Consider the following 26,392-nt stretch of genomic DNA (forward strand, 5'->3'; position numbering starts at 1 on the left):
TGCCTTGTTCCAGTTTTTAAGGGGAATGCTTTCAGTTTTTCACCATTTAGAATGATATTAGCCATGGGCTTAGCATAAATGGCCTTTATAATGTTAAGGAATGTTCCCACTATCCCTATTTTTTCTAGTGTTTTGAGCATGAAGGGGTGCTGTATTTTATCAAATGCTTTTTCTGCATTTATTGAAATAATCATGTGATTCTTGACTTTAAGTCTATTAATATGGTGAATTACGTTTATTGATTTCCTGATGTTGAACCAACCTTGCATACCTGGGATGAAGCCCACTTGATCATGGTGCACTATCTTTTTAATATGTTTTTGTATGCGATTTGCTAAAATTTTGTTGAGAATTTTTGCGTCGATGTTCATTAAGGATATTGGTCTGAAATTTTCTTTCCTTGATGAGTCTCTGTCTGGTTTAGGTATCAGTGTGATATTGGCTTCATAGAATGAGTTTGGAAGGGTTCCCTCCTCTTCTATTTTATGGAATACTTTGAGAAGTATTGGAATGAGCTCTTCTTTAAAGGTTTTGTAGAACTCAGCTGAGAACCCATCTGGTCCCGGACTTTTCTTTGTTGGAAGGCTTTTGATGACTTCTTCTATTTCAGTACTTTAAATTGGTCTATTTAAATTGTTTATGTCCTCCTCGTTCAGTTTAGGCAATTCATATGTCTCTAGAAACCTGTTGATGTCTTCGAAATTTTCTATTTTGTTGGAGTATAGATTTTCAAAATAGCTTGTAATTATGTTTTGTATTTCAATCCTGTCTGTTGTGATATTTCCTTGTTCATTCCGAATTTTAGTGATTTGGGTTTTCTCTCGTCTTCTCTTTGTTAGTGTGGCTAAAGGTTTATCAATTTTGTTTATATTTTCGAAGAACCAACTATTTATTTTGTCAATCTTTTGTATTGTTTCTTTTGTTTCAATTTCATTGATTTCAGCTCTGAGTTTAACTATTTCCTGTCTTCTACTACTTTTGGTGCTGTTCTGTTCTTCTTTTTCTAGGGCTTTGAGCTGTAGTGTTAGGTCGTTTATTTGTTGAGTTGTACTTCTTTTATTAAATGCGCTCCATGAAATAAATTTCCCTCTAAGTACTGCTTTCATAGTGTCCCAGAGATTTTGATATGATGTTTCTTTGTTCTCATTTACCTCTAAGAATTTTTTAATTTCCTTCCTAATATCTTCTGTTATCCATTCATCATATAATAGCATATTGTTTAATCTCCAGATGTTGGAATAGTTTCTGTGTTTTACTCTTTCATTTATTTCTAACTTCAATCCATTATGATCTGATAGAATACATGCTAGTGTCTCTATCTTCTTGTATTTGCTAACATTAGCTTTGTGGCATAATATATGGTCTATTTTAGAGAAGGATCCATGTGCTGCTGAGAAGAAAGTGTATTCGCTCTTGGTTGGATGGTATATTCTATAAATGTCCGTTAAGTCTAAATTATTGATTGTGTTATTGAGGTCTATGGTTTCTTTGTTCAATTTTTGTCTGGAAGATCTGTCCAGTGGTGAGAGAGGCGTGTTAAAATCACCTAGTATTATTGTGTTATGGTCTATAACATAATAGTCTATATATGGTCTATAACCATAATGGTTTCTGAAATTGAGAAGGATTTGTTTGACATACATGGATGAGCCACTGTTTGGGGCATAGATGTTTATGATTGTTATATCTTGCTGATTCATGCTTCCCTTAAGCAGTATGAAATGACCTTCTTTATCCCTTCTGACTAACTTTGGCTTGAAGTCCACACTATCTGAAATGAGGATGGATACTCCAGCTTTTTTGCTGAGTCCATGCGCATGGTATGTTTTTCCCCATCCTTTCACCTTTAGTCTATGGGTATCTTTTTCTATGAGGTGAGTCTCTTGCAGGCAACATATTGTTGGATCTTTCTTTTAAATCCAATCTGCCAGTCTATGTCTTTTGATTGATGAATTCAGGCCATTAACATTCAGGGTTATTATAGAGATATGATTTGGTTTCCCGGTCATTTGGTTCATTTTTTAAATTTTGTTTATTTATTTGTTTGACACAACTTGTTTCCTCCTTTATTTGACAATTCCTTTAGGATAATTCCTCCCTTTGCTGATTTGCTGCTTTGTTTTTCATCTCTTCCTCATGGAATATTTTGTTGAGAATGTTTTGTAATGCTGGCTTTCTTTTTGTAAATTCTTTTAGCTTTTGTTTATCATGGAAGGATTTTATTTCATCGTCAAATTTGAAGGTAAGTTTTGCTGGGTATAAGATTCTTGGTTGGCATCCATTTTCTTTCAGGGCTTGAAAAATGTTGTTCCAGGCCCTTCTAGCTTTTAGGGTCTGGATTGAAAAGTCTGCTGATATCCGTATTGGTTTCCCCCTGAATGTTATTTGGTTCTTTTCTCTCACAGCCTTTAAAATTCTGTCTTTATTTTGTATGTTAGGTATTTTCATTATAATGTGCCTTGGTGTGGGTCTGTTGTAATTTTGTGTATTTGGAGTCCTATAAGCCTCTTGAACTTGATTTTCCATTTCATTCTTCAGATTTGGGAAATTTTCTGATATTATTTCATTGAATAAATTGTTCATTCCTTTGGCTTGTTTCTCTAGGCCTTCCTCAATCCCAATAATTCTTAAATTTGGCCTTTTCATGAACAGATTGTAGATTCTGTTCATGATTTCTTACCATCTTCTCTGTTTGTTCAACTTTGTTTTCAAGGTTAAATATTTTGTCTTCAATGTCTGAGGTTCTGTCTTCCAGGTGTTCTATCCTATTGGATATGCTTTCTATGGAGTTCTTAATTTGGTTTATTGTTTCTTTCATGTCAAGGATTTCTGTTTGGTTTTTTTTCAATATCTCTAACTCTTTATTGAAATGATCTTTTGCTTCCTGTATTTGCTCTTTTAACTTTCGATTGGTGCGATCATTCAATGTTTGCATTTGCTCTTTCATCTCCTCGTTTGCTTCTCTGATCATTTTAATTATGTACATTCTGAACTCCTTTTCTGTCATTTCTTCTGCCATGCTGTCATTGGGTTTTATTGATGTAACATCTAGATTTGTTTGCAGCATTTTCTTTCCTTGTTTTCTCATATTGTTCAGGTATCAGTGGACCGCTGAGATATTGCAGATTTCCTCTATTGACTTACAATGTCCCTGAAGATTTCTATGTATATCCCCTCTTAGCCTTCAGTAGGCTGAAGTCTTGGAGGAAGTTGATAATGCGGTGCTCCACAAGGAAGCTGCCTCTCTAGGAGTGGTGGCCTTCAGGTGGGGTATAATCCCTGCTAGTGGGCAGAGGTGCCTCCACTTGTTGACCAATGGTCATCAAAAGGGGACCTAGGCTGCGGGCTGAGGCAAGGCCTGTTTGGGCCTGTGTCTCTAGTTTTACCGTCCTTGTGGGGAAACCTCACCCGGCAAGGAAGACTCACCCGGTGGGGAGGTCTCGCTGGTCAGTACCCTCCTAGAGATTCCCCTCAATTACAGCTACCGCCTGGGCTGGGCTGCCTTCCTCTGCAAAGTTCTCAGGGGCCCGGCCCTATCTCCTGGGCCTGGGAGCCTCACCCTTCGCAGATGAATCTCCTTAGGCTGCCCCTCCTCAGAGAATCTGCCCGCAGGCCTGGAACCTTCGCTCCGCCCTAAGCCTGTCTCTGTGCGGCTCCTCCACCCAGAAGCCTCCTAGATCCTGGGACCCTACTCTGCCCCCAATCGCCTGGCTATGCGTCCCCTCCTCTGAGCAGCCACCTGGGGCCCCATACAATCTCTCTGAGTCCCAGAGACCTGCCACACGCCTCTTCCTCCAGACAGCCGCCCAGTATTCCGGTGCGGTCACTAGGAGTCCAAGAAACTCACTGCGTGCCTCCACCTCCCACCAACCACCCGTAGCCCTGGGCAATCAATCACTCCGAGTCGAAGTGACCCTCCCCGTTCCTCCTCCTCCAGATAACCCCCCGAGTGTTCAGGAGTGGTCGCTCTGAGTGGCTCCGAATCCACGTGACCCGCTGCACGGGTCCTATGGGCAACCGCCCAGAGCTCTGGTGCGGCCACTCAAGACCAAGCGACCCACCACGCTTCCCCTCCAGGCAGCCCCCCTGTGTTCAGGCACTGTCACTTTAAGTCCAAACAACTCACCACTCGCCTTCTCCTCTGAGCAGCCGCCTGGAGCGCTAATGCAGTCACTGCGAGTCCAAACGACCCGCCGCGCTCCTCCTCCTCCTACTACTCCTCCGGGCAGGCCCCGGGGTTCAGAAGTGGTCTGAGTCCAAACAGCTCACCACGCAGCCCCTCCTCTGGCAACCGCCTGAAGCTCTGGTGTAGTCACCCCGAATCTAAGCGGCCGCGTTCCTCTTCCTCCTCCTCGTCCTCAGGGCAGGCCCCGGGGTTCAGAAGCGTTGTTCTAAGTCCAAACAGCTCGCCACGGAGCTTCTCCTCTGGCAACCGCCTGTAGCTCTGGTGCAGTCACTCCGAATCCAAGCGGCCACGTTCCTCCTCCTCCTCCTCAGGGCAGGCCCCGGTGTCCTGAGTCCACACAGCTCTCCTCGCCACTCCTCCCCTGGGCAGCCGCCGGAGCCCCAGTGGTTGCTCTGAGTCCCAGTGCTGTGCCAAGCGGCCTCTCACCTATAGCTTTCTTTCCAGTAAAATATTTATTATATTTTACTATCATGTTTTGCTGGCTTTATAAAATGAAGAGGTTGAATAAGGCTGGTGTGATTTATTAACTAAATATTTGGAAGAATTTTCTAGGAAAGTCATCTGCTCCTACAGTTTTCCTTGTGGAAACTTTTTAATTTTTAAATTATAATGATTAATGCACATTCATTGTATAATTGGTGGATTTCACTGTGCCATTTTTATGCATGCACATACATATTGTGTGGTCATCATGTCCACCCTCCATTATACCTGCTTTCTTCTCCCCTTTCTGTCTCCTCTTCCCTTTCCTCTTCCTTGTTCTTCCTCTTCCTCTTCTCTGATAGTCCCTCTTCTACTTCCAGGTCACTTTTTAAAATTTTTTTAAGTTTTCACATATGAGAAAAAAACATTCAATACTTGTCTTTCTGTGTCTGATTTATCGTGATGTCCTCCAGTTCCATTCATTTTCCTTTGAGTGACATAATTTTGTTCTTCTTTATGGCTGAAAAATATTTTCTTTAACCATTCATTTGTTTGGATAAATACCTAGGAGTAGTATGGTTAGATCATATAGTAGTTCTAAGTTTAGTGTTTTGAGGAACATTTATACCATTTTCCCTGGTGGCTATACTAATTTACATTCTCACCAACAGTGTATAAGGGTTCCTTTTTTTCCACATCCTTGGTAGAATTTGTTATTATTTTTTATAATAACCTTTCTGACAGGGGTGAGATGGATGGCTAAAGATCTTGAGCATTTTTTTTATATATTTAGTGACTATTTTTACTTCTTCAAGAAGTGTTTGTTCAGATCATTTGCCTGCTTTTTGATTGAGTTAATTGTTCTTTTGCTGTTAAGTTTTTTGAGTTCTTTGTATATTCTGGATATTAAGCCTCTGTTAAATGAATAGCTGGCATTCTCCCATTCTGTAGATTGTCTCTTCACCCCATTGTTTATTTCATTTGTTGTGAACATTTTTTTTTTAGTTTGATATAATCCTATTTGTCAATCCCTGCCTTTGCTTCCTGAGGTTTTGGAGTTCCATTTGGGAAATTGTTGTCTGGGCCAATGTCTTTAAGTGTTTCCCCTGTTTTCTTCTAGTAGTTTCAAAGTCTTAGGTCTTCGATCCATTTTGAGTTAATTTTTATACAGGTTGAGAGATAGTCTCAATCTTCTACATGTGTTATCTACTTTTCCAAGCATCATTTGTTAAAGAGGCTTTTTCTCCAGTGTGTGTTTATATGCATTAACAGAATGGACTTTTTTTATTATGGCAAGGAACAAGGCTTAACTTTAAGAAGTACTAGTGAGATTTGCCTACTGAAACATAGAGTAATATGTTCAGATACAGTTCAACCTGGAAGTCTGCTGTGTACACAAAGGTATTCTAGTGATTTTTTGACACTTATGGAAATTGGGCAAGTGTAGCTTCTCCCTGGTTGTATCCAGTGTGTATTTTCCATGATAACCAATTAGCTGTAGCTGTGTGGGTTTATTTCTTGGTTCTCTAGTCTATCCCATTGGTTTGTTACATCTATTTTATGCCAAATCTGTGTTGTTTTGTTAGTATGGCTCTGTATCATATTTTGAAATCAGGCATTGTGATGCCTATTTTCTTTCTCAGGATTGCTGTGGGGTCTTTGTGCTTCCATATGAATTTTAAGATATTTTAATGGCATTGGCATTTTGATGGTGATTGCATTGAATATGTAGATCACTCTCAGTAGTATAGCCTTTTTAATAATATTAACTATGAACATAGGAGGTTTTGCCATCTTTTAGTATCTTCATCATTTTATTTCCTCAGTGTTTTGGAATTTTCATTGTAGAGGTCTTTCACTTCCCTTCTTCAGTTTATTCTTATGGTTTCTTTATTTTTGTTTTTGTTTGAGACTGTTGTGATTAGGATTGGTTTCCTGATACTTTTCTTAATGACTTCACTATTAGTCTATAGAAAAGTGATTCATTTTGGTATGTTGATTTTGTATCCTTCTGCTTTGCTGAATTTGTGAGTTCTGAGTCTTTGCGCTTTTCTAAGTGAAGAGGAATTCCTACAAATACGAATAATTTGACTTTTTCATTTCCTACTTATGTTCATTTTTTTTATTCCTCTTGCCTAATTACTCTGGTTAAAATTTCAAGTGTTTTACTGAATAAGAGTGGTGAGTAGACACCCTTGTCTTGTTCTTGATCTTAGAGGAAATGCTTTCAGTTTTTCCCCAGTATGATGTTGGCTATAGATTTGTCTTCTATAGCCTTTATGTTGAGACACAAGCCACCTATATCTGATTTATTCAGGAATCTTATTTTGAAGTGATGATGAATGTTTTTCAAAGTTTTTTTGCATCTATTGAGATGATCATGTGATTTTTTGTTGCTCTCATTTCTGTGTTTTATTATGCTTACTGATTTGCATATATTGAACTGTCCTTGCATTCCTGAAATGATTCCAAGTTGATCATGATGTATGATTTTTTAAAAAACTGTACTGTTGAATTTCATTTGCAAATATTTTATTGAGGATTTTTTGCATCTATTTTGGTCAAGAATATTGGTCTATAGATTTTTATTTTGTTGTGTTCTTATCTGGTTTTTGTTTCAGGGTAATATTGGTTTTGTAGAATGAATTTGGAAATATTCCTTCCCTTTCTATTTTATAGAAGAGTATGAGGAACATTGGCATTTAGTCTTCTGGTTTAGAATTCAGCTGTGAATCTGTCTGTACTTTCCTTGGTTGGAATTTTTTAAATTACTGCTTCAATCTTCTTGCTTGTTATTGATCTATTAAAGTTTTTATATCCTTGGTTAAGTTTTGGTCAGTCATTTGTGTTTAAAACTATATCCATTTCATCTTTATTTTCCAATTTATTGTCATGTAATTTTTCAAAATATTCACCAATAATCCTAAGAATTTCAGTGGTATCTATTATAATATACCCTCCTTTTTTGCCTCTGATTTTATCTATTTGGTCTTTCTCTTTTGCATAGTTTGGTTAAAGGTTCGTCAAAATCATCAATACCCCAAAAAAGAAAAAAAAGTTTGTTAGTTCTGTTTATCTTTTCAAAGAACCAATTCTTTGCTTCATTGATCCTTTATATTGTTCTTTTAGTCTCTATTTCATTAATTTCTGATCTAATCTTTATTATTTCTTTCTCTCTATTGGTCTGGCTTTGGATATTCCTATTTTTTGTAGTCCTTTAATGCATTATTAGTTATTTGAAATCTCCCTGCTTTTTTTTTTTTTTTTTTAATGTAGGCACTCATAGCCAAAAACTTATCTCTGAATACTGCTTTCACTACAGTTTCTGCTATTTTCTGTTTCCATTTTCAGCTTTTTTGGTGGGGCAGGAGGGGTTGCTGGGGATTGAACCCAGGGCCTCACACATTGCTAGGCAAGTGCTCTACCACTGAGCTACATTCTCAGCCCTGTCTTGCCATTTTTCTTTGATTGTAGAGTGTTTTGCTCAACACCCACCTCCCTGATTTTTTTCAATGACTGATTGTTCAAAAGTGTATTGTTTAGGCTGAGTGTATAGCTCAGTGGTAGAGTACTTAGCTAGCATGCCTGAAGTCCTAAGTTCAATCTCCAATGTCAGAAAAAAGGTATATTTTTCAATTTCAATGTGTTTGTATAATTTTTAAATATCTCATGCTGTTGATTTCTAGTTTCATTCCATTATGATCTGATAAGATACAAAATATCATTTCAGTGTTTTAAAAATTTGTTAAGACTTGTCTTATGGCCTAATGATATATTTTGGAAAAGTTCCATGTGTTGATGAAATAATGTGTATTCTGTAGCTGTTGGATGGAATACTTTGTAGATGTTTGTAAATCCATTTGATCTATAGTGTAATTTAACTGATACTTCTTTGTTGATTTTTATGTGAATGATCTATCTGTTGGTGAGAATGGAATATTGAAGTCCCCACCCATTATTTTATTATAATCTGCCTCTTCCTTTATGTCCATTAGTGTTTGTTTTATAAAAGTGGATATGCTGACGTTTGGTACATAGGTATTGGTAAATGTTATGTCTTCTTGAGGAATTGCTCCCTTTATGAATGTATAGTAACCTTCTTTATCTCTTCTTAATTTTGCTTACAGTCTGTTTTGTCAGTTATGAGTATATTACTCCTGCTTGCTTTTTTAAAAAATATTTTTTTAGTTGTCAATGGATCTTTATTTATTTTTTAATTTATTTATATGAAGTGCTAAGAATCAAATCCAATGCCTCATACATGCTAGTCAAGTTCTACCACTGAGCCACAACCCCAGCCCCTCCTGCTTGCTTTTAATTCTATTTGCTTAGAATATAGTTTTCCATCCTTTCACTTTTGATCCGTGTATGTCTTTGCCAATGAGGTGAGTTTCTTGCAAGTGGCCTATTGTCAGGTTTTGTTTTTAATCCAGTCAGCCTTTATTTGGAAACCTTTTATTTGGAAAATCAAGACTACTTACACTTAGGGTTATTATTGAAAGGTATGTACTTGTTCCTGTCATTTTGTTGTTTTTCTTCTGGTTGTTTTGAATAATTTGTGTTTGGTATTTTTTCCCCTTATTCATCTAAGAAACTTGATGGGTTACTAAATTAATCAAACTAATCCTTTTTTTGTTTTTTGGATGGAATATTTTTATTTTTCTTATTGAAGAAAATTTAGAATGAAGAATTATCTGTTTTCTGCAAGTAATTCATTTACTTGAAAAATAATTTTGATAACCTGCTATTTCATTGATATTGCAAAAATAACAGATGAAGAAGGTTGATATTTGTTTTCTATTCTCAAGGAAATCCTGAGGGAGGATGACTTATAATTTATGTAACTGTCCACTATATTTTGCAATTGTCCATTATAAATTATAGAGATAGAAATACATATTAAGCTGAGATAGCAACAGTGAATAGACATTATCTCTATGTAAGAAAAATGGAATGATAAAGTATCCTTCAGGTTTTATTTATTTATTTATTTATTTTTATTTTTACAGACTGCATTTTGATTCATTGTACACAAATGGAGTACATCATTTCGCTTCTCTGGTTGTGTACAATGTAGATTCATACCATTCATGTAATCATACATGTATAATATTATGGCATTTGCCGATAAATGGATGGAACTGGAGAATATCATGCTAAGTGAAATAAGCCAGTTCCAAAAAACCAAAGGCCGAATGTTTTCCCTGATAAGTGGATAATGATATATAATGGGGATGGGGGGGTGAGGGGGTGAGAAAAGAATAGAGGAACTTTAGATTACATAGAGGGAAATGAGAGGGACGTGGTATGAAAAATGGTGGAATGAGACAGACATCGAGTTAATCCTTAATTCTCATTTGCTTTCCTACTCATAGTGAGACCTATCTTTGCCTGTGCTCTGAGATTGTATCTTGCTTCCTCTTCTGGGTATAGAATTCCTTTACATATCTTCTGTAATGCTGATTTAGTGATCATGAATTTCTTTTATTTGCACTGATCGTATAGGATTTTTATTTCTTCTTTGATTCTGAAGGATATAATTCTGCTGGATATAGTAGTTTTGGTTGGCAGTTATTTTCTTTAAGGATTTGAAATATATTATTCCATGTTCTCCTGGTCTTCAGAGCTTCTGCTGAGAAAGCTGTTATTCTGATGGGTTTACCTTTATAATTGGGCACTTCTCTCTTGTAAAGTATACTTTCTTTGATTTGTATTTTTGGTAGTTTAACTATAATACATTGTATTGAGGTTCTTTTCTGGTCCTTTTGGGATTCCAAATGGATGTCTTGGTCTTTCCCAAAATTTGGAGAGGTTTCTGTTATTGTACTGAAAAGGTTTTCATGACATTAGCTTATAGGTATTCTTCCTCATCTGTTCCAGTTATGCATATGTTTAGTTTTAAAATGGTATCCAAGAGAATGTGTATGTTCTCTCCATTCTTTCTTATTTTTTCTTTATTACTTTCTGAATGTGATAATTCTTTAATCTTGTCTTCAAGCCCTGATATTCTTTCTTTCACTTGATCTAGATTGTTTATGAGGCCTTCAACTGAGTTTAATCTGACTTATTGAGCTTTTCTTTCCAAGATTTTTGTTTGGTTCTTTTTCAGAGATTCTCTTTATTGAATTGCTCTTTCATTTCCTGACTTGTCTTCTTTAATTGCTTCTGCTGTTTATTGATCTCCTCTTAGAATTAATTGAACTTTTTTATAATCATTTTTTAAATTGTTTGCCTAGCATTTCATCCACTTTTCTGTCTTTGGAATTAGTTTATAGGGAATTATAAACACTAGGGGCTGTTGTGTTGACTTGTATTTTCATATTTCTTGTATTCCTTTGTTGAGATTTTAATTTTTTAAATTTGTTCTAATTGGTTATACATGACAGTAGAATGCATTTTGACACATTGTACACAAATGGAGCATAAATGCTCATTCCTCTGGTTGTACATGGTGCTAAGTCATTCCAGTAGTGTAGTCATACATTTATATAGGGTAATAATGTATGTCTCATTCCATCACCCTTTCCATCCCACTGCCACACTCCTCCCCTCACTCCCCTCTGCACAATCCAAAGTTCCTTCATTCTTCCCTACAACCCCCCCCACCCCGCATAGATCAGCATCTGCTAATCAGAGAAAACATTCCACCTTTGGTTTTGGGGGATTGGTTTATTTCAGTTAGCATGATATTCTCTAGTTCCATCCATTTACCTACAAATGTCATAATTTCATTCTTCTTTAAGGCTGAGTAATATTCCATTGTGTATATGTACTACATATTCTTTATCCGTTTATCTGTTGAAGGGCATCTAGGTTGGTTCCATACTTAAGCTATTGTGAATTGAGCTGCTATAAATGTTGATGTGGTTGCATCAGTGTAGTATGATGATTTTAAGTCCTTTGGGTATAAACCAAGGAGTGGAATAGCTGGGTCAAATGGTAATTCCATCCCAGGTTTTCTGAGGAATCTCCATACTGCTTTCCATAGTGGTTGTACCAATCTGTAGTCCCACCAGCAGTGTATGAGTGTACCTTTTCCCCCACATCCTCACCAACACCTATTATTGTTTGTATTCTTGAATTCTTGATAATTGCCATTCTGACTGGAGTGGGATGAAATCTTAGTTTTGATTTACATTTATCTAATTGCTAGAGATGATGAACATTTTTTCATATGTTTGTTGATTGATTGTATGTCTTCTGTGAAGTGTCTGTTCAGTTCCTTAGTCCATTTATTGATAGGGTTATTTGTTTTTTTGATGTTAAGTTTTTTGAGTTCTTTATAAATTCTGGAGATTAATGCTCAATCTGAGGTACATGTGGTAAAGATTTTCTCTCATTCTATAGGCTCTCTATTCACATTATTGATTGTTTCCTTTGGTGAGAAGAAACTTTTTAGTTTGTATCCGTTCCATTTATTAATTCTTAATTTTACTTTTTGTGCTTTAGGAGTCTTGTTAGGGAAGTCAGGTCCTAAGCTGACATGAAGATTTGGGCCAACTTTTTCTTCTATCAGGCGCAGGGTTTCTATTCTAGTGCCTAAATCTTATCTCCACTCTGAGTTGATTTTTGTGCAGGATGAGAGATAGAGGTTTAATTTCATTTTGTCACATATGAATTTCTAGTTTTCTAAGCACCGTTTCTTGAAGAGACTGTTTTTTCTCCATTGTACGTTTTTGGTGCCTTTGTCTACTATGAGATAACCATATTTATGTGGGGTTGTCTCTGTGTCTTTTATTTTGTACCATTGGTCTACATGTCTATTTTGGTACCAGTATCATACTATTTTTGTTACTATGGCTCTGTATTATACTTTAAGGTCTGATATTGTGATGCCTCCTGCTTCACTTTTCTCAATAAGGATTGAATTGGCTATTCTGGGTCTTTTATTTTTCCAAATGAATTTCATAATTGCTCTTTCTTGTTCTATGAAAAATGTCATTGGAATTTTAATAAGAATGTCATTGAATCTGTATCACACTTCTAGTAGTATAGCTATTTTGACAATATTAATTCTGCCTATCCAAAAGATGGGAGATCTTTCCATCGTCTAAGGTCTTCAATTTCTTTCTTTAGGGTTCTGCAGTTTTCATTGTAGAGGTCTTTCTCTTCTTTTGTTAGTTTGATTCCCAAGTATTTTCTTTTTTTGAGGCTATTAAGAATGGGGTAGCGGTTTTCAAGATGGCGGCCTAGAGGGTGGCTGCATTACGTGTTGCTCCAGAACTCAGGATTCAAGAGAGGAGATATTGAGACGCTTGGGACCAACTCAAAGTAGCCGGGTGACTCTCACCCCCTGGGGGGGCATCCCGGATGGGACGGGGGTCCCGGAACGCAGGAAACTTTGTGAAGTAGAACTGCCGGCGAGACGCCCCTCCCCCCGCTGGAGCGCCATAGAGGAGGCCGCTGGGCACAGCGCTGGGACTCGGAGCAGCCACTGGGGCTCCGGCGGCTGCCCGGGGGAGGAGTGGCGGGGAGAACTGTGTGGACTCAGGACACCGGGGCCTGCCCTGAGGAGGAGGAGAGGAGCGTGGCCACTTGGATTCGGAGAGACTGCGCCAGAGCTGCAGGCGGTTGCCAGAGGAGAAGCCGCGCGGCGAGCTGTTTGGAATCAGAACGACGCTTCTGAACCCCGGGGCCTGCCCTGAGGACAAGGAGGAAGAGGAGCAGCCGCTTGGATTCGGGTGACTATACGGGAACTACAGGCGGTTGCCAGAGAAGGGGCTGCGTGGCGAGCTGTTTGGACCCTGACCACTTCTGAACCCCGGGGCCTGCCCGGAGGAGTAGGAGAAGGAGGAGAAGGAGCGCGGCGGGTCCTTTGGACTCGCAGTGACTGCATTAGCGCTCCAGGCGGCTGCTCAGAGGAGAAGGCGAGTGGTGAGTTGTTTGGTCTTAAAGTGACAGCTCCTGAACACAGGGGGGCTGCCTGGAGGAGAAGCGTGGTGGGACGCTTGGTCTTGAGGGACCACACCAGAGCTCCGGGCGGTTGCCCAGAGGACCCGTGCAGCGGGTCACGTGGATTCAGAGCCACTCAGAGGGACTGCTCCTGAACACCCGGGGGGTTATCTGGAGAAGGAGGAGGAACGGGCAGGGTCACTTCGACTCGGAGTGATTGATTGCCCCGGGCTACGGGTGGTTGGTGGGAGGAGGAGGCACGAAGTGAGTTTCTTGGACTCCTAGTGACCGCACCGGCATACTGGGCGGCTGTCTGGAGGAAGAGACCTGTGGCGGGTCTCTGGGACTCAGAGCGATTGTTCGGGGCCACAGGTGGCTGCTCAGAGGAGGGGCCACGCAGCCAGGCGATTAGGTGCAGAACAGGGTCCCAGGATCTAGGAGGCTTCTGGGTGGAAGAGCCGCACAGAGACAGGCTTAGGGCGGAGCGAAGGTTCCAGGCCTATGGGCAAATTCTCTGAGGAGGGGCAGCCTAAGGAGATTCATCTGCGAAGGGTGAGGCTCCCAGGCCCAGGAGGTAGGGCCGGGCCCCTGGAAACTTTGCAGAGGAAGGCAGCCCAGCCCAGGCAGTAGCTGTAAATTGAGGGGAACCTCTAGGAGGAAACTGACCAGCGAGACCTCCCCACCGGGCGAGTCTTCCCTGCTGGGTGAGGTTTCCCACAAGGACGGTAAAATCAGAGGCTCGGGCCCAAACAGGCCTTGCCTCAGCCCACAGCCTAGGTCCCCTTTGGATGACCCATAGGTCAACAAGTGGAGGCACCTCTGCCCACTAGCAGAGAATATACCCCACCTGAAGGCCACCACTCCTAGAGAGGCAGCTTCCTTGTGGAACACCGCATTATCAACCTCCTCCAAGACTTCAGCCTACTGAAGGCTAAGAGGGGATATATATAGAAATCTTCAGGGTCATTGTAAATCAACAGAGGAAATCTGCAATATCTCAGCGGTCCACTGATATCTGAACAACATGAGAAAACAAGGAAAGAAAATGCTGCAAACAAATCTAGATGTTACATCAATAAAACCCAATGACAGCATGGCAGAAGAAATGACAGAAAAGGAGTTCAGAATGTACATAATTAAAATGATCAGAGAAGCAAACGAGGAGATGAAAGAGCAAATGCAAGCATTGAATGATGAGATGAAAGAGCAAATGCAAGCATTGATTGATCGCACCAATCGACAGTTAAAAGAGCAAATACAGGAAGCAAAAGATCATTTCAATAAAGAGTTAGAGATATTGAAAAAAAACCAAACAGAAATCCTTGACATGAAGGAAACAATAAACCAAATTAAGAACTCCATAGAAAGCATATCCAATAGGATAGAACACCTGGAAGACAGAACCTCAGACATTGAAGACAAAATATTTAACCTTGAAAACAAAGCTGAACAAACAGAGAAGATGGTAAGAAATCATGAACAGAATCTACAAGAACTATGGGATATCATGAAAAGGCCAAATTTAAGAATTATTGGGATTGAGGAAGGCCTAGAGAAACAAGCCAAAGGAATGAACAACCTATTCAATGAAATAATATCAGAAAATTTCCCAAATCTGAAGAATGAAATGGAAAATCAAGTTCAAGAGGCTTACAGGACTCCAAATACACAAAATTACAACAGACCCACACCAAGGGACATTATAATGAAAATACCTAACATACAAAATAAAGACAGAATTTTAAAGGCTGTGAGAGAAAAGAACCAAATTACATTCAGGGGGAAACCAATACGCATATCAGCAGATTTTTCAATCCAGACCCTAAAAGCTAGAAGGGCCTGGAACAACATTTTTCAAGCCCTGAAAGAAAATGGATGCCAACCAAGAATCTTATACCCAGCAAAACTTACCTTCAAATTTGACGATGAAATAAAATCCTTCCATGATAAACAAAAGCTAAAAGAATTTACAAAAAGAAAGCCAGCATTACAGAACATTCTCAACAAAATATTCCATGAGGAAGAGATGAAAAACAAAGAAGCAAATCAGCAAAGAGAGGAACTATCCTAAAGGAATTGTCAAATAAAGGAGGAAACAAGTTGTGTCAAACAAATAAATAAACAAAATTTTAAAAATGAACCAAATGACCGGGAAACCAAATCATTTCTCTATAATAATCCTGAACGTTAATGGCCTGAATTCATCAATCAAAAGACATAGACTGGCAGACTGGATTAAAAAGAAAGATCCAACAATATGTTGCCTGCAAGAGACTCACCTCATAGAAAAAGATACCCATAGATTAAAGGTGAAAGGATGGGGAAAAACATACCATGCACATGGACTCAGCAAAAAAGCTGGAGTATCCATCCTCATTTCCGATAATGTGGACTTCAAGCCAAAGTTAGTCAGAAGGGATAAAGAAGGTCATTTCATACTGCTTAAGGGAAGCATAAATCAGCAAGATATAACAATCATAAACATCTATGCCCCAAACAGTGGCTCATCTATGTATGTCAAACAAATCCTTCTCAATTTCAGAAACCAAATAGACCACAACACAATAATACTAGGTGATTTTAACACGCCGCTCTCACCACTGGACAGATCTTCCAGACAAAAATTGAGCAAAGAAACCATAGATCTCAACAACACAATCAATAATTTAGACTTAACGGACATTTATAGAATATTCCATCCAACCAAGAGTGAATACACTTTCTTCTCAGTAGCACATGGATCCTTCTCTAAAATAGACCATATATTATGCCACAAAGCTAATGTTAGCAAATACAAGAAGATAGAGACACTAGCATGTATTCTATCAGATCATAATGGATTGAAGTTAGAAATAAATGAAAGAGTAAAACACAGAAACTATTCCAACATCTGGAGATTAAACAATATGCTATTATATGATGAATGGATAACAGAAGATATTAGGAAGGAAATTAAAAAATTCTTAGAGGTAAATGAGAACAAAGAAACATCATATCAAAACCTCTGGGACACTATGAAAGCAGTACTTAGAGGGAAATTTATTTCATGGAGCGCATTTAATAAAAGAAGTAAAACTCAACAAATAAACAACCTAACACTACAGCTCAAAGCCTTAGAAAAAGAAGAACAGAACAGCACCAAAAGTAGTAGAAGACAGGAAATTGTTAAACTCAGAGCTGAAATCAATGAAATTGAAACAAAAGAAACAATACAAAAAATTGACAAAATAAATAGTTGGTTCTTCGAAAAAATAAACAAAATTGATAAACCTTTAGCCACACTAACAAAGAGAAGACAAGAGAAAACCCAAATCAATAAAATTCGGAATGAACAAGGAAATATCACTACAGACAGGATGGAAATACAAAACATAATTAGAAGCTATTTTGAAAATCTATACTCCAACAAAATAGAAAATTTCGAAGACATCAACAGGTTTCTAGAGACATATGAATTGCCTAAACTGAATGAGGAGGACATAAACAATTTAAATAGACCAATTTCAAGTACTGAAATAGAAGAAGTCATCAAAAGCCTACCAACAAAGAAAAGTCCGGGACCAGATGGGTTCTCAGCCGAGTTCTACAAAACCTTTAAGGAAGAGCTCATTCCAATACTTCTCAAAGTATTCCATAAAATAGAAGAGGAGGGAACCCTCCCAAACTCATTCTATGAAGCCAATATCACACTGATACCTAAACCAGACAGAGACTCATCAAGGAAAGAAAATTTCAGACCAATATCCTTAATGAACATCGACGCAAAAATTCTCAACAAAATTTTAGCAAATCGCATACAAAAACATATTAAAAAGATAGTGCACCATGATCAAGTGGGTTTCATCCCAGGGATGCAAGGTTGGTTCAACATCAGGAAATCAATAAACGTAATTCACCATATTAATAGACTTAAAGTCAAGAATCACATGATTATTTCAATAAATGCAGAAAAAGCATTTGATAAAATACAGCACCCCTTCATGCTCAAAACACTAGAAAAAATAGGGATAGTGGGAACATTCCTTAATATTGTAAAGGCCATTTATGCTAAGCCCATGGCTAATATCATTCTAAATGGTGAAAAACTGAAAGCATTCCCCCTAAAAACTGGAACAAGGCAGGGATGCCCTCTTTCACCACTTCTATTCAACATCGTTCTTGAGACTCTGGCCAGAGCAATTAGACAAACCAAAGAAATTAAAGGGATACGAATTGGAAAAGAAGAACTCAAACTATCCCTGTTCGCTGATGACATGATTATATATTTAGAGGAACCTGGAAATTCCACCAGAAAACTCTTAGAACTCATAAGTGATTTCAGTAAAGTAGCAGGTTACAAGATCAATGCCCATAAATCCAACGCATTTTTATACATAAGTGATGAATCTTCAGAAAGAGAAATTAGGAAAACTACCCCATTCACAATAGCCTCGAAAAAAATAAAATACTTGGGAATCAATCTCACAAAAGAGGTGAAAGACCTCTACAATGAGAACTATACAACACTAAAGAAAGAAATTAAAGAACACCTTAGAAGATGGAAAGATCTTCCATGTTCTTGGATAGGAAGAATTAATATTGTCAAAATGGCCATACTACCTAAAGTGCTATACAAATTCAATGCAATTCCAATTAAAATCCCAATGACGTACCTTACAGAAATAGAGCAGGCAATTATGAAATTCATCTGGAAGAATAAGAAACCCAGAATAGCTAAAGCAATCCTTAGCAGGAAGAGTGAAACAGGGGGTATTGCAATACCAGATCTTCAACTCTACTAGAAAGCAATAGTAACAAAAACGGCATGGTATTGGTACCAAAATAGAAAGGTAGATCAATGGTACAGAATAGAGGACACGGACACAAACCCAAATAAATACAATTTTCTCATACTAGACAAAGGGGCCAAAAATATGCAATGGAGAAAAGATAGCCTCTTCAACAAATGGTGCTGGGAGAATTGGAAATCCATATGCAACAGAATGAAACTAAACCCATATCTCTCACCATGCACGAAACTAAACTCAAAATGGATTAAGGACCTCGGAATCAGACCAGAGACCCTGCAGATTATAGAAGAAAAAGTAGGTCGAAATCTTCATCTTGTTGGTCTAGGACCAGACTTCCTTAACAGGACTCCCATAGCACAAGAAATAAAAGCTAGAATCAACCACTGGGATAGATTCAAACTAAAAAGCTTTCTCTCAGCAAAGGAAACTATCAGCAACGCGAAGAAAGAGCCTACAGAGTGGGAGAATATCTTTGCCAATCATACTTCAGATAGAGCACTAATCTCCAGAATCTATAAAGAACTCAAAAAACTCTACTCCAAGAATTCAAACAGTCCAGTCAACAAATGGGCTAAGGAAATGAATAGACACTTCACAGAAGAAGAACTACAAGCAATCAACAAACATATGGAAAAATGTTCAACATCTCTAGTAATAAGAGAAATGCAAATCAAAACCACCCTAAGGTTCCATCTCACCCCAATTAGAATGGCGATTATCAAGAATACGAGCAACAACAGGTGTTGGCGAGGATGTGGGGAGAAAGGTACAATCATACACTGCTGGTGGGGCTGCAAATTAGTGCAGCCGCTATGGAAAGCAGTGTGGAGATTCCTTAGAAAACTTGGAATGGAACCACCATCTGACCCAGCTATCCCACTCCTTGGCCTATACCCAAAGGACTTAAAATCTGCATACTACAGAAATACAGCCACATCAATGTTCATAGCTGCTCAATTCACAATAGCCAGACTGTGGAACCAACCTAGATGCCCTTCAATTGATGAGTGGATAAAGAAACTGTGGTATATATATACTATGGAATATTACTCAGCCATAAAGAATGATAAAATTATGACATTTGCAGGCAAATGGATGAAATTGGAGAATATCATGCTAAGTGAGATAAGCCAATCTCAAAAAGCCAAAGGACGAATGATATCGCTAATAAGTGGAGGTTGACACACAATGGGGGGGAGGGAAGGGTTAGAGTTAGGGTTAGGGAGGGGGGCAAGTATGGAGGAAGAAAGTACTGTATAGAGGGTAAAGAGGGGTGGGAGGGGTGGGGGGAAGGGAAAAAAATAACAGAATGAATCAAACAACATTGCTCTATGTAAATTTATGATTTCACAAATGGTATGCCTTTACGCCATGTACAAACAGAGAAACAACATGTATCCCATTTGTTTACAATAAAAAAAAAAAAAAAAAAAGAATGGGGTAGTTTTCCTAATTTCTCCTGCAGTGGATTCATTGCTTAGGTATAGAAATGCATTTGATTTATGGGTATTGTTTTTATATCCTGCTACTTTGCTGGATTCATTTATGAGTCCTAAAAGTGTTTTAGTGGAATTTTTTGGATCTTCTACATACAGAATCATGTCATCAGCAAATAGTGATAGTTTGAGTTCTTTTCCCATTTGTATCCCTTTAATTTCTTTCATCTGTCTGATTGCTCTGGCTAGAGTTTCAAGGATTATGTTGAACAGAAGTGGTAAAAGAAGGCACCCCTGTCTTGTTCCAGTTTTTAGGGGGAATACTTTCAATTTTTTTCCCTTTAGACTGATGTTGGCCTTGGGCTTAGCATAGATAGCTTTCACAATGTTGAGGTATGTTCGTACTATCCCTAGTTTTTCTAGTGTTTTGAACATGAAGAGGTGCAGTATTTTGTCAAATGCTTTTTCTGTATCTATTGAGATGATCATATGATTCTTGTCTCTAAGTCTATTGATGTGATGTCTTATGTTTGCTGATTTCAATATGTTGTATGAACCCTGCATCCTTGGGATGAACCCCACATGATCATGGTGCAGTATCTTTTTAATATATTTTTGTATGCAATTTGCCAGAATTTTATTGAGAATTTTGTGTCTATTTTCATCAGGAATATTGGTCCGAAGTTTTCTTTCCTTGATGTGTCTTTGGTTTTGGTATTAGGGTGATAGTAGCCTCACAAAATGAGTTTGGAAGGGTTCTCTCCTTTTCTGTTTCATGGAATAAGTTGAGGAGTATTGGTGTTAGTTTTTCTTTGAAGGTTTTGTAGAACTTGCTGAGAATCCATCTGATCATGTGCTTTTCTTTGTTGGTAGGCTTTTGATGGCATCTTCAGTTTTATTGCAGGAAATTTATCTGTGTCCTCCTGATTCACACTGCCTTCATAGTGTCCTAGATATTTGCATATGTTGTATCGGTGTTCTCATTTACCTCTAAGTATTTTTTTTTTATTTCCTCCCTGATTTCTTTGGCTATTCACTTGTCATTCAGTAGCATGCTATTTAGTCTCCACGTGTTGGAGTAGCTTCTATTTTTTATTTTATCATTTATTTCTATTTTCATTCCAGTATGATCTGATGGAATGCAGGGTAGTATTTCTACTTTTTTGTATTTGCTGACAGTTGTTTTGTGGCATAGCATATAGTCTATTTTAGAGAAGGATCCACTTGCTCCTGAGAAGAAAGTATATTCACTCAATAATGGATGAAATACTCTATGTCTATTAAGTCTAAATCATTGATTGTATTATTTAATTCTATAGTTTCTTTGTTTACTTTTTGTTTGTAGGATCTGTCCAGTGGTGAGAGAGATGTGTTAAAGTCACCCAGTGTTATTGTGTTGTGGCCTATTTGATTCTTGAAATTGAGAAGGGTTTGTTGTACATAGATGTACTTAAATGCTCCATTGTTTGGGGCATATATATTTATGATTGTTATGTCTTGTTGATGTATGATTCCCTTAAGCAGTATGAAATGTCCTTCTTCATCTCTTTTGACTTACACTGGCTTGAAGTCCACTTTATCTGGTATGAGATTGGAAACCCCCACTTGTTTCCACACTCCATGTGAGTGATATGTTTTTTTCCCAACCTTTCACCTTCAGTCTGTGGATATCTTTTCCTGAGTCTAGCCTCTTGAAGATAGCATATTGTTGGTCTTTTGTAAATCTAATCTGCTAGTCTATGTCTTTTGATTGATGAGTTTAGGCCATTAACATTCAAGGTTATTATTGAGATATGATTTGTATTCCCAGCCATTTTGGTTTACTTTTGGCTTTTAACTTGACTTAGTTTCTCCTTTTAGTTACTTTTCCTTTAGCATAGTTCTTCCAGTTGCTGGTTTTCTTTTTTTTTTTTTTTTTTTTTTTTTTTTCATTTATTCCTCATGGAATATTTTTCTGAGAATGTTCTGTAGTACAGACTTTCTAGTTGTGAATTCTTTTAACTTTTGTTTGTCATAGAGGTTTTCATTTCATCTTCAAATCTGAAGCTTAATTTTGCTGGATATAAAATTCTTTCTTGGTGTCCATTTTCTTTCACAGCTTGATATATGTTATTCTAGGACTTCTTCATGTTGAGGGTGTGGGTTGAGAAATCAGCTGAGATCTGAATCAGTTTCCCCCAGATGTAATTTGATTTTTTTTCTCTCACAGTCTTTAAAATTTTATACTTATTCTGTATGTTAGTCATTCTCATTATAATGTGTATTGGTGTGGGTCTGCTGTAATTTTGTACATTTGGAGTCCTGTAAGCCTCTTGTCTTGTAGTTGATTCTCCATTTCATTCTTTAGATTTGGGAAATTTTCTGATATTATGTCATTGAAAAGATTGTACATTCCTTTGGTTTGTATCTCCATACCTTCGTCTATTCCAATAAATCTTAAATTTGGTCTTTTCATTGTATCCCATATTTCTTGGAAGTTCTGTTCATGGTTTCTTACCATCTTCTCTGTGCAGTTGACTTTATTGTCAAGGGTGTATATGTTGTCTTCATTGCCTGAGTCTCTGTCTTCCAGGTGGTCTGATTTGTTGGTGATACTTTCCATTGAATTTTTAATTTGGTGTATTGTTTCCTTCATTTTGAGGATTTCTGCCTGATTTCTTTTTACAATCCCTGCCGCTTTATTGAAGTGATCATTCACTTCCTGTATTTTCTCTCTGATACCATCGTTAAGTTCAAAGATCAGTCTAACTATGTATTTTTGAAACTCCTTCTCTGACATTTCTTCTACTGTGTTGTCTGTGGATTCTATTTTTAGAATAGGTTGGTTTGTTTGAGGTGCTTTGTTCCCTTGGGTTTTTTTTTTTTTTTTTTATGTTTTTTGTGTGTCTTCCTATCTAGTTGGGTGGATCTGAGGCAGTATAGTTTCTATCCTGTGTTATTATAGTGTCCCTGAAGGCTTTCAGTACCTCACCTTTAGAGGGGAGACCAATACTAGCAGTATTTAATGCAAACAGTGTGCAACCTTAAACCAAATAGCTTATACTAAGGCATCTACAGTTTTGTTGTAGTAAGCAGAAATGATGTATTCAATTATTGTCTACAATATATATAGTAAGTTTGCTAAAGGGTTTACCATTTCAAATGATGGACAAAGAAGGAACAGATGTACGATGTGATGTTTATGAGGGAGAGGAAGATAGAGGTAAAATTTATAATAAGAGCAAAGTGGGAATTAAAAGAGGTTTGCTGTTCACATTAGAGGAGTGAGAAAGAGAAAACAGGGACAGATAAGTGAGAGAAAAAATATATACAGATTTTTTTTAAAAAGTAAAAATATAAGAATACACAACAAAACTGTAATATACTATTCAGACATCCCATTCCTCAATAAGTTGATGCATGAAAAATATTTGGGTTCAGGAAGGTAGAGATGTGAGCAGAGGAGGTAAGTCTTAAAAATTGACTGATGGCTTCTGTTGGCTTTCAACTATTTTCTCAGCTTCCTTTCTCCACTGATAGGTGGGGTTGTCTTGAGTTTAATGGTAGCTCCAGTCAGGTGGCTGCTGGACTGGGTGGCTGGGCAAGCTGATAGCAAGATGCCCTCACACCCTCTTTCAGTCTTCCCACTCATTGTAGCTCGCCCGTTAAGTCCCCATGCACCTCAGGACTCACTGAGCTAGAGAGAGCTGGATTTTTCTCCAATCTGACAGACCTGGGCTTTAGATTCCCCAAGCTCTGCCTTGCTGCAGTCCCAAGTTCTCAATGCCATTCCAACTTGCAGAGAGACCACCAGGGATGCACTCACACAAAGGAGTGCCCCTGCAAAGAGGCAGCCAGATGGTGGCCCCTGGCACATCCAGCAGGAAGACTTCAGGTGCAGCCAGACCTGTAGTTTCCCAGCAATATATCTCCAGGCCCTGGTCTGTGACCCCAGACTGAGGCAGCCCCACCCTGAGATGGCAGCGGTGGCGACAAACCTGTAGGCCCCTTCGCCCTGGACACCCAAGTCCTGGCTGGTGTCCCAAGATAGTGATAGCCACATGTAACCAAACCTGCAGGTACCCTGACTTGCAGGCAACAATGGGCAGTGGGCACTCTGTGAGCAGTCTGTGAGTGGTCTGCAGGCAAACGGCAGGTGCTCAGTGGTCGGTGGCTGTCAGAGCAGGGCATTGGTGGGCAGTGAGGGCTGTCTTGCAGAGAATGAGTATTTCCTTTACTTGAACCCTGAATCACAGTGACAAGGAATGCAGCCTCCTTCTAGTTCGCCATCTTGGATCCCCTCCTGTCCCACTTCTTTTTGTGTTCATTTTTCTCTCCTTTTCTCCTTTCTTTTGGCTTCAATTTTTATAATTTGATTTTTTATCTAGTAACTTGTAATTATCTGTTCTATATACATATATATATAAAACAAACTATATATATATATTATATTCTTTTGATGATAACCCTAAAAAATATTACATGCATCCTTGATTTATTCTGTCCAGTAAAAAAAATTACTTTGACCATTTTCCTAGTAATTCAAGGATCTTAAAATACTTTGACTTTCCTGTTTACTCTCTTGTCCTTTGCATTATTTTTGTCACAAACTTTTATTCTGTAAAATTTTTAAACCCCACAAGCTATAGTTAATATCATTTGTAGATTTAATATTTATGCATATTCACAAAATTAGTCTTTTGGGTGTTCTTTATTTCTTCTTGCATTCCTTGTGTCTGTCTGGGATCATTTTTCTTTAACATAAGAACTCCCTCTCAGGACTTTTTAATGCTTTCCTGCTGGCAGTAAACTGTCTATTTTCACTTGTCAAAAAATGTCATTATTTTATCTTTATTTGAAGGAAAATTTTTTCTGGGTATAAAAAATTTAAATGTATGCTAGTATGTCACATACATTTAATGAGTCTTACAGATGACTGCAACATTTATTGAGCTTCAGATAATTTTCGTCAATGTTTTGTATTTCTCCTAACATTCCCCTTCTTTCTAACTAAAATAATATAGAATTTGGGAAGAAAAATGCCTTATTTCAAGAGTCGATTGTATCATTTACTACCTGTATGACCTTGGCGATGTCATTTAACTTCTCTGAGGCAATTTCCTTCTCTATAAAAAATAGGATATTTATTCTATTTCACTGGGAAGTTTTGAATTTCTGTTCAGATATATATGAAAGTGCTTTGTGAAATGTACCAATTAGTTGAAAAAGTTTAGTGCTATTATTACTATTTACTGAAACAAAACCATTATCAATGTGTGAATCCTGAATTTTCATAAACTTGTACATTTTTATGAGCAACCACAAAATAAATTTTTGTTGTCATGTATGTATTTATTTATATCTTATATTGAGTACATTTAAAATTGCATAAAATGTAACTTTATACAAGGTTAATCATATATTTATTTCTAATATTTCAAGAAAATAACATAAAAAGGGAAACCCAGCCAGTTATATAATACCTAATGCCCTAAGATAAAAATAACCCATTATTTATGAGAAATACAGTATTTCCTTTCTTTTCTTTTCATATCAGAGATTGAGCCCAGGGGCACTTAACCAGTGGGTCACATCCCCAGCCTTTTTTATGTTTCATTTAGAGACAAGATCTTACTGAGTTGCTTAGGGCCTTGCTAAATTGCTGGGGCCGACTTTAAACTCACAATGCTCCTACCTTAGCTTCCTGAGCTACTTAGATTACAGGCAGGTGCTACTGTGCCTGGCTCAGTTATTTCTTAAAACTAAATTCAGGGATAAATTTACCCCTTAGTTTTCTTTATGATGTAGAGCTATTGAAAAGATTTTTCTGCTGGTTTAGAGGATGCTGATTTGCATGGCTAATCCAAATCAGTGTTGGATTGATCTAGAATTTTAATATTGTTTCATACTCCCTAAGGGAGAATTATACATTTTAATGTGAGCTGCAAGTAACTACTCTGCCACTGTACTTGCAAATGGATTATATTCAGAAAACTAATAAGGAATGCTAGTTTCCTTATCAAAATGCATGGATACGCAGTAAAGGGAAGGTTAGGCTGATAAATTAAAATTTTATTTTGCATACATAGTATTAACAAAACTGCCTTAGGAAGATAATATTTAGCTTTATTTTATTTTTCCTGCACAGAGTCTAATTCAAAAATTTCTTAGTACATTGACCAAATATGTGCAGGCACTTTCTGTCAGTTTGTTTATTCTCCTTTGGAAAAAGCACTCATTCAGACTTAGTTGTCCTTTATTTTTGTACTTTTAAAAAATTTCTTTTTCTTTCTTTCTTCTCCTAATTTTTTTTGAGGGGGAAACATTGTTTAGATAGGAGAATAACACTTTGAAACTGCAGTTTTAAAACAAACAACTGAAATGTTTGTTAGTGTTTCACAGTCAGTACCCCAGTACCTCTGAGGTTTCATGATGATGAGCACATTTAAAATAGGGCATATTTAAATACTTAAATTCTTTGATTTTTTTTTTCTTCAGGTCAGTGGCATGTATTTTATATGAGATGTGTTGTATGGATCATGCATTCACTGGCTCCAATTTCTTGGCCATTGTTTTAAAAATTGTTGAGGGCAACACACCTTCCCTCCCTGAGAGATATCCAAGAGAACTAAACACCATCATGGAAAGGTATGGAAAGAAATCTATTGTCAAAAAAAATCAAATTA

The 26,392-nt window shown here is 37.6% G+C and overlaps 1 protein-coding gene across 10 annotated transcripts in view; it reads left to right on the forward strand.

Annotated features, from left to right (window-relative positions):
• NEK11 (NIMA related kinase 11) overlaps positions 1 to 26,392 on the forward strand; it is a 349,893-nt gene that overhangs the window by 137,425 nt on the left and 186,076 nt on the right. For all 10 annotated transcript variants that reach the window (XM_079101293.1, XM_079101289.1, XM_079101291.1 and 7 more), the window contains one exon: positions 26,205 to 26,354. In XM_079101293.1, the coding sequence (XP_078957419.1) occupies positions 26,205 to 26,354 (150 nt within the window). The remainder of the gene's footprint in view (positions 1 to 26,204; positions 26,355 to 26,392) is intronic.

Source organism: Sciurus vulgaris (assembly GCF_902686455.1).
Source record: "Sciurus vulgaris genome assembly, chromosome: 10".
NCBI lineage: Eukaryota > Metazoa > Chordata > Mammalia > Rodentia > Sciuridae > Sciurus > Sciurus vulgaris.